General features: G+C 32.3%; 1 protein-coding gene across 2 annotated transcripts; it reads right to left on the bottom strand.

Moving 5' to 3' along the window:
* Positions 1-2132: 2132 nt before the first annotated feature.
* Positions 2133-9822, bottom strand: LOC143592548 (molybdenum cofactor sulfurase-like). Of its 2 annotated transcripts, none has more exons than XM_077072446.1 (22): positions 9590-9822; positions 9317-9415; positions 8791-8849; positions 7893-8053; positions 7670-7800; positions 7471-7597; positions 7288-7390; positions 7168-7213; positions 7060-7098; positions 6823-6979; positions 6637-6739; positions 6445-6561; positions 6223-6300; positions 6023-6124; positions 5448-5532; positions 5261-5362; positions 5103-5167; positions 4872-5020; positions 4565-4791; positions 4344-4474; positions 2502-2612; positions 2133-2429 (listed from the first exon to the last, which is right to left on the bottom strand). In XM_077072446.1, exons 1-22 carry the CDS (start codon positions 9699-9701, stop codon positions 2319-2321), a joined length of 2415 nt encoding a protein of 804 aa, XP_076928561.1. In that variant the 5' UTR covers positions 9702-9822; the 3' UTR covers positions 2133-2318. The 2 variants fall into 2 exon arrangements, with proteins under 2 accessions (XP_076928561.1, XP_076928560.1); XM_077072445.1 differs by having other exon boundaries at positions 4344-4477.
* Between the last annotated feature and the right edge of the window lie 2025 nt (positions 9823-11847).

Below are 11847 nucleotides of genomic sequence, written 5' to 3' on the forward strand. Positions count from 1 at the left end.
AAAAGAAAAGTGAAAAGTGTTATGATTTTCATAAAACCAGTTATTTCTCACACAGTAAAGTTATTTTATTCGTTGAAAGTATATTTGATCAATCTACCTGCTTAATTACTTGATTATGTTGAATGGACAATTATTTCTCAAGATTTTGAGGTATGATCCGGTACAAATAAAATTAACATACTAAACATACAAATAACAAGAGTAATTACAGTTTTGAACTATAATAACTATGTTATAAAAAATAATATATTGTAATAATAATTACTTTAGTTCAAAAGTTTTAGAGTAATAATAATTATTCTAGTGTTAACATAATTACTCTAGTTATTTGTAAAGTTCTCACGATAAAAGTTATTTTTATTTGATTCAAATCCTATTTTTCTAATGGGTATACACACTATTATAGCATAAGTTGCTGTTGAATATCAAAAAACATATATTACATCACGTTCACGATGAAATATTTTTTAAACGACAAACTCACACACCTACTCCTAATTTACATCAATTTTGCTCATAACGAGACTTGAACTCTCATTACCTTGGAGATACTTTACCTTGTCAACAACCTCATATCATTAGACTACAAGCCTTTGGTGTGTTAACGATGAAATAATCAAAAACTGGGGCTCGCCTGATAAATGTCCTTCTCCTAAGGAGAGGGCCTTACTCAAGAACAACCGGCCGTGTCGTAGTCTGGTCACATTAAGATTCCCCCCTTCACTACGATAAGAGAAGCTTTGATGCCGGCTTCTACGTGGATTTTTGTACTAACACTAGAACACATCTTATTTTCGCTACAATGATGCAATAACATTTCTACAATATACTTTTTTAACTTGTAATATATATCCCAAAGTAGGTTTACACCACGATACGAAAACATATCATGTACGTAATATATGAATTTGTAGGCTTGGGTTCACCTTAACAAGTTTAGGTCAAATCTATGAACACATTTAGGTAAATGGGTTACTCCCTGATCAACTTGACATACCGAACCCATTTTTAATAACTTATACAAAAACAAATTTCAGATAAAGTAGTTAGATGTTTTATATCAAGATATAAAAGTGAAAAGAGAATCGTGTATCAAAATTAGTTCTAACACAATTGTTTTGTAGACAGTTGTGTGACATCTTTTATGAAAAAATATCTAACTTTAGATTAGTAATGTAAAATTTAAAAACACCAATTTTTTTTATTTTTATTTTTTGTCCTTCCCATAAAATGTTTATTTAATCAGTAAAAACACTCTTAAGAAACCTTAACACATTGGTTTTATGGTTAAGGATTAAGGTTAATTACTAGTTTTCTCACTGGTAAAGTTCTTAGAACTTTGAATGTAATTGGTTGAAAAAACTTCATCCAATTTCACCCCTAGATATAAATCATTTTGCCAACTTTAGTCAAAGGCGAAAGACCGATATAAAATACCTATACTATAACATATGTTATAACGTATAGCTCGAATAACCTTCTAGCATATAATTATTGAAATTTCAATGACGCGTGCTTCGTCAAGAACACTTTGCAGTCAGAGAAAGTAACGACTCCAAGTTTCCAAATAAGACAACATTATCGAAAATTGAGACAAACTGATAACGATATTTTTCAATACGTACAGAATCTTCTTTTTTGGGTGTATGATGAAAGCTTCTTTTTATTTATGACCAAGAAGTAATCAAAATCCCTACAAAATGTCAGCATCAACAAACTAAATTGGACATTCAAGTTTTATTATTATTATTTTTATTTATTTATTTATGAATAGCAAAATCTGAAGGTTTAAAATCAATGATAGGGAAAGAGAAGAACGAAAGACCCGGAAAGAACAGCCAATTTTGAAGAGAAATAGTCAAGGTCACAAGTCAAAACACATTTATACCTAACACCCAACAAAACCTACCTTTTCAATTATCATTCAATTCCAACCCTTACAATTACTTGTTAACTATATATATATACCATTGACCGGAAAGTCCAAATTCCAAACCGAAGCAAAGGCGTCGGTTCAACTGGTGGCTTAAATCACCATTTAACGCTTAGTGAAACCCGACCGGTTTACATTTAACTTTTAAATATGTAAATTATTAATCTTAATTTAAAAAAAAAATACTGGCTCAATTAACAGTCAAAGTGAACCTAGCTGTTTAGTTTGCCACTTCTAGAATAATACCCTTGATGTGAAGACCTAAATGTTTTATTATTTGTATAAATAAAAGAAACCCCACATACAGCCAACCCTCATTACAATATTAAAGATTTGAACTTGCTAAAACTAGGAAGAACATTACATGTACAAAGTCATCCAGTCATCAACATGCATCAGGGTATACTTCCTGTCCTACATGAACCCAAGAAGATGTTTCCTCCGCGGTATCAATCTCCCACTCATATCGCAATAATATTCCAAATAGTATTTTTCCCTGTACCAATAATAAAATTTGAATTTTTTTTAACAAAACCGAAAAAAAAGGAAAGCAGATTTAATAACTAACCTTTGCCCTCCTGTATGCTGCTAAAGTAGCTAAAGGCTCATTTGATTTTTGTACCTCACCGGCTTGATAATTCAAATTGATCATCTGGCAACGATTGCAGCCGCCTAATGACTACAAAAACATACATATCAAGACTGCAGCTTTGGAAGTAGAGAATTAACAAAAAACAAAAAACAAAAAAAAAACACTCTTTTAAGAATATCTATCGACACTGTATAAATTTTTGGATTGGATCGACCAGTTTATATATTAATAAGCGAGTTGGGGACTTTGAGTTGCTCGAAGCAAAAAAAATTGTTAACTAAAACCGATAGAAAATATAGGAAAAGCCCAATAACTATTCAAACTAAATCCAACAAAAAATCTTACAATACTAATAAAAGAAAATGTTGAGGCTTAGGTGTCAAGCCTACATTTCTTCTAATTCCTAATCTCTCATCTCATTCATTCTAGCTATTCATGGGTCATGGGTCAAAACCATTTTGTAAAGTGGGTTATAACATAGTATGGATTTTATTCATTATTGAATTAAGTTTCATTTTCATACTTGAGGTTTGACCAATTACACAACTTCAATACTTTTTTTTAAACTTTCTTGACGTTTCCATTAAAACCGCTATGTTAGTACTTTTTGTTAACCACCCGTTTGTCTTTTTCCATTAAATCTACATTAAATTAATTTATAAGTATTTTGAGAATCACAATTGAAATCATCATCATCATCATCATCGTACTCAGTATATCCCACCAATAGCAAAAGCTATGGTAGGGTCTGAGGAGGGTAAGATGTAGGCAGCCTTACCTCTACCCCACAATTGAAATAAAGGATCTAATTTATTTTTATTATTTGACAAATCCCGTGTAATACACGGGTTCAAAAGCTAGTATAGGAATATGGCGCAACTATCTAAATCAAATCCAATAAAAAACATAGGAAATATGCAACTGTGCAAGGTTCGAACCCATGACCTCCCACTAACATAGATATAAATGAGATACCAACAAACCAAAGGAAAAAAAATCAATCAATCAATCATACCCAGTGAAGTCCCACCAATAGCCAAAGCTATAAGTAGGGTCTGGGGAGGGTGGATGTAGGCTCACCGTACCTCTATCCAACGGGATAGAGAGGTGGCTTCCAGAGAGACCCTCAGCTCTAGACTACATTTGTATGAGGCAATATAAAATGAAATCAAAGTTCAACTATAATATAGTTGATAATAGCACGTAATAAAAATGATAATACTATATATATAAATATATATATATATATATATATATATATATATATATATATATATATATATATATATATATATATATATGAAAATAAAATATCATAATGGTGTGTGACCAAAAATAAGGTAAATAGAAATCCCTAAAGTATTCAGTTCTCCCTAAAAATCCTTAACTTTAATTCTACTTCTCCAATAATTCCTATCCCCAGCCATGTCCTCGGAGAGATTTAGGTCTATCAAATCATGCTTAATCCTCTCATCCCAAGTCGATTTAGGTCGTCCTCTACCCCTCCTCCCCTCTATATTAATGTTAATTTGTGGTAGCTACTAGCTATTTTTTACTTTTATTTCAAACATTTAGTGTGGCAAATACGATCAAAATGATTTTCAAGGATTTATCTTTTCAAGTATCCTATTTATTTCATTTGAATCGTTAGTGTGTCAAATACACGTGTAGGTAAACTTCAGCCCATTGACCCGTTTCCCCTTTAGGCTTTAGCTATTCTTTTATCTCTTATCCGTTTTCCATTTTATAGATATAACATAACCCGAAAATCAACTCATTCGGGAAAAGATGACCCATTTGTATAAAGATAGAACTAACCATGAAGTGATTTTTTCCAATATTAAGACCACTCCAACTGTCTTCAGTGTAGGGCACACCACCGGATATCACAAGATTGGGTCGGAATCTCATTGCATCAACTTCCATAGACGGTAATCCAACAGACCCTTCTTCTTTAACAACAGTTATTTAACAAAATCAGTTGCAATTTCAACCACCAATACATAAAAGCACATCGTTAAAATAATAATAAAGCTTACTTGAGTTTAATCTGTGATTCAGGTCACACACGCTTTCCTCGGATATCAATAAAAGCTGAGCTTCGTTTACAAAGTTTAATCTGGTCTTTATGTCTCTGCATATGCTCGGGTTTTGGCTTTTGTTCAAACGGGTACAGGACTTGCTAGATCTTAATAAATAACAAGGCCGGCCAACCGCGTTACTAAACCAAGTGTCGATTTTGTTATCATAGCCCATAACTTCATACCTGTAAAGCAAAAAAGAATTTAAGAAAATTAAATATAAAATGGTAATTTATTAATATAATAGACGATATTATTTCCGAACCTTTGGGAATGTACATTGATTTCCTCTACAGAAGCAAACAAGTTTGATTTAAGTTCGATAACTAGCTTCTCTTTGCACCGAGGAGATTCCACATGAAGTATTCCTGACTTGATGTCAATATTTGTACCAATAAAGTTCATTTCAGGAACCTACAAAATGTAAACAAGTTCAATATTCTTTAGCAGACACTGTTACAAGGAACATAAATAAATAAATAAATTCATTTCCGACCTTTTTCTGTGTTAGAACTTCACCATTTGTGCTTTTGAGAAGCCATTCTCGATCATATAACAATCCTAAATAGAAAATGTAGAAAAATTAGTAATACAAGACGGATTAAATCTAAAGCGTAATGTTTTAACAAACATATGCATCTTACAACTCTCTACCAGTGCTGCTTAGAGGCCAGCTGTCCACTTTGAATCCTGCACATGATTTTATTGGATAGACGACAATTGATGTGAGATGATGTTCTGTTGTCGTCATGTCACCTGCATTGTGATTGTGTATATAAGTTAAACATAATGTCTCAGCCACAAAAAAAATTAAGATTAACTGTAGAATGTTTAAGATGACCTTTAGTGGCAGATTGGATAGATCTGGATCTTAATGTAGTAATAGGTAACGAGACGAAGGAACTTATAATGAAGTTCATGAATCTCTGGAAAATTAATATGAGAGTTAAGTTATATAATATTCACGTTAATATGAAGGGAAGCGTTCTAGACAGAACGCTGTTTTTGCGAGAACATGAAGAACATAATAAATCATTTTTTTTCAATCTTAAAAATTTTAAAATATAAGAAAATGGTTGAAATGCACTATTCATTCATCACTCCTGAAATTTAAAAAAAAAATGAATAGTCAAGTCATGTGTAGGTGCACGTCTAAAATTTTAAATAAGTATAAACAATATAGTTTAATAATTTTTTCTTGTACATTACATATGCATCTGTATGTAGGAAGTAATATTTTTAAAAACTATGAACCATTGATAAAATAATAAAACAATTCAGATTTGTATTTCTTTTGTTCTTGCAATAATTTAGTGTTCTGTAACAAACCTCACCCTATATATATGCAGAATGGATAAATCTACATTAAAAAAACAGTTAAAATCAGATGTATATTTGCATTAAAGACCAACATACCCATGCATCTTCAAATGTAGACATATAACCAAATGATACTCTCACAGCTCCAGTTGGTTTTCCATGTAATATATCAAGGTCATCCCAGCAAACATGCCCCGCCTAACAAAACAATATATAGACAACGGTTTGTTAAGGATCCAAATTATTATAAACTCATGTATGTTATTAGTATTTTTATTTTTAAATAATGTTCTTGCCTCAATGTTGGATAGAAGCTCTGCATGTGATAAACCAAGATACTTGGCACAAGCACCAGGATTGCAAAAGCATCCTGTCTATAGAATTTCAAATATAACTGTTAAATATTATAGAGAATAATGATTAATCTAGCGATATAGAATTTTTCCTTTTAAAAACCATAACAATATACAAACACTCATATACATTTAAATAATTAATAACTAAGTCATAATAATTACCCGTAGCTGAATTCCAGACAAAGAAGCCAACTTTTCCACTTCACTCGGGCCAACCCAAGAACCATCAGCCCGTTTTAAATTAAAAGAAACCACAGGGCCAAGTCCGCTATGAACCGTCTAAAAAATAATAATAGATTATTATTTATTTGCATTCAACTAGATATTATTTATTTTCATTTGTGATTTACTTACCTTTAAATACTCCAGGCCATATATTTTGCATACATCCTGCCCATTTGCATGTTTTAATGCTAAAAGCATATTTCTTGTATATCTTGCAAGGGTTGATGTATGCCTTTAACATATAGACAAGTAATTAGTCAAACTAAATCATAACTACCTGCAGATATCGCGCTCATAACAATAAGAGTTGTGTACCTTGATATGGATACCATAGTCAATGTGTTAAGGATGTTAAATCCATGTCGAATGGATGCAATATTCAAGAACGATAGTGTTCCATCTTCGAACGATTCTTCAATACCTTCTCTTCTTTTCACAAAGTCAATGTCAGCAATTGATGCAGCCACTGTACCTGAAATTTTTTTTATTGTTAAACCATAATTTATTCATGCAAAATGCGGACAAAATGAGTGTTCGGTTGCCAATACAAACCTCCACTAAAGTAGCTCTTCTTTAGTAACCTTGCAGCTTCTGTACAGAAATTATTAAATATCAATTATATTATTGTCAAATGTGTAATTATTTTCAGCATTTACTTACCATTTCGAACAATCAATGCTCCAAGTCCAGTTGGATATCCAAAAAGCTACGCCAAAAAAATAAATAAATATACACGTCTCTATATTATCTCACTTTCAAACAAAAGGTTGAAAATCTTACCTTGTAAAATGACATAACAACAAAATCTGCCTTATATTTGGATAAATTTGGAGGGTCCGTACCACATCCTTTTGCAGCATCAAGCAAAACCATCCAGTTTCCTCTGGTTATAAACAAAACCACATATACCGTTAACTATATTCGAAGAATATTTTTATATTACATGGAAGATAAATCTCATACTTGCAATGCTGAGAGCCTTCAAATAATTTCTCTGAATCTTCCTTAATCATCTCTATTAAATCAAGGTTAAACTTCACGCCTGAAAAATTACATTCTGAAGGGAAGGCAAATAAATTGTATACTTCACCTGCATACAGAAAAGCAATTTAAGGTTTTTTATTATATTATTTTGATGTAAATGAAGATAAACAAGTGTTACCAGTAGGTTGTTCATCCAAAACCCTAGTTTCACTTCTCTTCTGTATAGGATGCTGTAAAACCTTTATAGATGACTCTGCAGCTTCCTTAAAGTCTATTGCTAACGCCACAGCGCCTTTATTAAGAGCATATCTTTAAAAATTAAGGTCATTAACATATTCAAAAGATAATATCAGAAAGTTTATAAAACATAAACTAAATATGATGTACTGATGAGAGGATACTCTCTAATGCCAAGAACACTGTTGTGATTCTCAATCGTATACATAAACGTGCTCTGATCACTCCAAGGTAAAGCCTCACCAACAAGTTTAAGAGCTGCGGTTGCTCCAGAAGTAAATATGCATTTATACTCCTTTGGAGATGCGTTACACAGTTTCAGAACCTATAGATATAATAATACAAACATAATGTTGATAAAATAAAAACAAATGAAACTCTTAACAACAGTTAATATAACTCCTTAACTACCGATCAGCAGAGACGAGGATACTTGCCTAGCATGTGCTGCCATGTCTCTCGCTCTTTTATATGTTAGTTTACACGAATCATGACAAGAATTATATCTCTATATAGAGAAAGAAAAAAAATCTAGTTTTTCTAGTGCAATTTCATTCGGTCTTCCATCTTTTTATTTTTTCGTTCCTATTCTACTTTCTCAAAAACAGGGGACCTTAAACAAAGTTAGAGAATTACTTCGTTCTTGATAGTTATTTACTTATCGGTGAATAGAAGTATACTCTAGATCGGAATCTGGGAACTGGGAAGTACTCCTTGATCATTTCTACCTATTTAAAGCCTCTAATTCTTTTTATACACAGAGCTTACATAATCTCTATAACGGATCCTTTGTGTGCCTTAGTGTTCCTAGCTATCCACCCATTTTTATCAATCTACTTTCGGGTAATACATATGGTAATAGATAGTAAAAGCCTCATAAAGTTGATTTTTTGAACCCGCTTCAAGTCATGATGACTAATCAATCAATCTTGGGGTAAGCAGTCGTTTTCATGTTTCGTAAAATAATCAATAGTGGAATGATGTAATGCAGTTCAGGTGTAAGGTAAATGAACTAGATATATGCATATGTGTGTGCGCGCGCGGGCGCATATAACAAGTTACCTGATGGCGAGCATTTTCTACAATGTCTGAGGTGGCCAAGCTAGAACTGCTTTGACTATCTAATATTTGCAGATTAAGGTATCACATGGAATCTTTATTTTTCAAAGAATGACATTAATCCAAGAGCTAATGAACAAATATAATGAATACCGTGCTTGTTTTTGTGGATTCGTAAAATACAACACTCAGATGATCTGAGAGTCGCGAAACACTTTCAGATCAAAATAATTCCGTGGTTTTCCCAAATTTCCAACCGGATAAAACTCAAAAATTTAACAAGAACTTCGTATGACTTTTGTGTGAATTTCGTATGAAAAACGAGAGACATGGACAAATGATCAAATATGAATGAAATTCCAATTGCTTCGAAGTTGCGCCTAATTTTTGTGAAAGAATGTAACATGTGACGAATCCGAAATCATAATAAACTCAAAACAAGCGTGCACCATGCACCTCGTGGCTTGTTTGATGAATATTATGATTCGCATTGGTCAATAAGTCAATCCAGTTACGGTAAAAAGGATACGGGGATTGCCGTAAACCGTGGTTGAAAGATCTTTAAATATGGCTTCCATCTGCAACTCAGAATATAAAGTTGCACCAGCATGATCCAAATACACACTCCCTACATACAATACAATACAATACAATACAATACAATACAATACAATACAATACAATACAAACACCTTAATTAATTAACTAAATGAATAAATAATTTCAATTTAAAAAACTGCATACTGTAAACACATAATACATAGATCAATTAAATCTTGAAACAGTTCATGATTGTCCGTACCATCAAGTCTTTTGAACTCAGTAGCTCGAATATCATCTATACTATTTGGGGCATCTGGGTAACCGTAAGACTCACCGAATTCGTTCAGGAATTGGTGTTTGGCGGTGTCCATGGCGGTGCACACAAGGTGTTCGATCTTTTGCTTCAAAGAACAAACTCAATTTGTGTACGGAAATACATACACCAGTGAAACTCAAGTGGACCCACGTGTAATGGAATCTAGAGATGCAGATGAACTCAACACCGACCCATCCGAACAATAACCAAATCGTTAACCGAATAAAACCGATAAAACTGAACTGAATTAACCGAAAGTCTGTTATATGTTATTTGTTGTATCATTTGTTAACCGAATCAAACCGGATCATTCATATTTTCATATGTTTCTAGCTTTTATACCTCTATATTGTATGTTTTATACCATAATTTTATGTATTTATACCTCTATTTCATATATTTATATCTCTATTTCATGTATTAATATTTGCGTTTTACGTATTTCTACTTTCATTTCGTATATCTATGCATTCATTACAATTATTTGTAAACAAATATTTTGGCCTAAGTTTGATTTTGATTATTAACCAAATAAACTGAACCAAATAATCAAGAAGAGAACAAGTAATGGATGCATAAATTACGTACATTACATTGTTTTTGCTTCGGAGCAACTTTTGGAAGAAATCAAGGTGAATTTGTTTGGTTGGATTAAGTCTAGATTAGCACACAACGTTTTGGATTGGCGAGTTTGGAGGGAATCGTCTCTTTTTTGTTTAATCGCTTAGTTGGGTATGTGGTTTCGTGGGTTGGTTGGTTGGTTTTTTTCATTTTGCTTTTGTAATTCTTAGTTGTCCTCTGGCTTTTAGCTCGAGGATTATTGTTCGTTTTATATCTAAGTTGCAGTGCCTTTCAAAAAAAAAAAGAATTAATAACCAAAAACCGTTTAGTTAGCTTGGTAGAGACTAATAACTGAATCAAACCGAATCATGCACACCCAACAGGAAAATTGTAAGTTTAGATATGTGTAATAGAATGAGTGTTCGGGTATGAAATCAAGCAATCAAACATGATTACATGAAACACACATACTTACTGACTCAAACTATACCAAAATGTTATTTTTTAACTTCAAGTTTTTTTAATAATTGATAAAACAATTTACCATACTAATTCATTCGTTTTCTTTGCTTATATTTTTTTTACTTTCTTGGATTGTAAATTTATATAAAATAGTATGAGAGTATTTAAAAACCTTAAGAAATATTTTTAATAAACTAACGAATATACTTGATACACGATGAATGTTGAAACAAGTACGGAACATGATTTTATAATCGGGCATGAAAGTTGGGCTTAGGAGTACTCGTCTATTTATTAGTTTCTTACTGGCAAGTAATTTGTCTTGTGGGCCACCGATATGGATATGATATACCCAGCCCTTGCATATTGGGCCACAAAAAATTAATATGATCCAACATATCTGGGCCACTGATACAACTTAGGAGTTAGGACCTTTGTCTGGGCTTTAGTAATAAATATTACCGGGCTTTTTCATACATCCATTTATTACAATAGTTTTATGTCTTCCTGATTTGTTTCTTATGTAATCGTATTTTTAAATAACAATTTAATACTATATTATTTTTTGTACACACATCTTTCATGGCTATATTATTTATAATATTTTTTTACTTAATATAAAATTACCTAGCTGTTGGGTGTGGATTTTTATCCTCGGAATTGAGCTTAACTTAAGGATATTGACTCAAGCGGTTATTCTGAGGAATGTACGTTGACTAATTCAATTGTCCTATATTATCTAACTGTTTTGCAGATAAGAGCAGTGTTAAATATGTTTATGAAAACGTGGATTGCAACGAAATATAACTTGAACTTCGTCAATCGACAAACGTGGAAGCTAACGGCTTGTTGAAGAAATAGTCTAGGGTTTCCGGATTTTTCGGGATAACAGTTGTAATCTCTTATTATATATTGAGCTGATAATATCATAGGTCACACACACTCTTTCACTACTTAGCTACTAGCAATCACTGTAACACTTAGCTTTCGATATTCAATCAGCTCCAACCCTTGTAACCACTTGTTTTCGATATTAATAAACTTGACGGTGATAGTTTTCACCGTCCGGGGGTTTTTTGTGCCGGCGATCATAATAATCAAGCGTTAAATCGACCAAAAGTTACGTTCATAATCCTTAACCGAAGCAAATTCGACTAAGGATTAAGTTGCAAACTCTT

Source organism: Bidens hawaiensis, unplaced genomic scaffold (assembly GCF_021521415.1).
Source record: "Bidens hawaiensis isolate Kalapana, Puna unplaced genomic scaffold, B.hawaiensis_p1.1 tig00041050_1, whole genome shotgun sequence".
Lineage (NCBI taxonomy): Eukaryota > Viridiplantae > Streptophyta > Magnoliopsida > Asterales > Asteraceae > Bidens > Bidens hawaiensis.

Bases quoted from the DNA above. Each gene is read 5' to 3' on its own strand.
- LOC143592548 (XM_077072445.1), bottom strand. From the start codon at position 9,701: ATGGACACCGCCAAACACCAATTCCTGAACGAATTCGGTGAGTCTTAC. The intron at 7,099-7,167 runs GTAAGTAAATGC...ATTTCTGTACAG, and splicing joins AGCATTGATTGTTCGAAATG to AAGCTGCAAGGTTACTAAAG. The intron at 5,021-5,102 runs GTCGGAAATGAA...TACATTTTGTAG, and splicing joins AAGTTCTAACACAGAAAAAG to GTTCCTGAAATGAACTTTAT.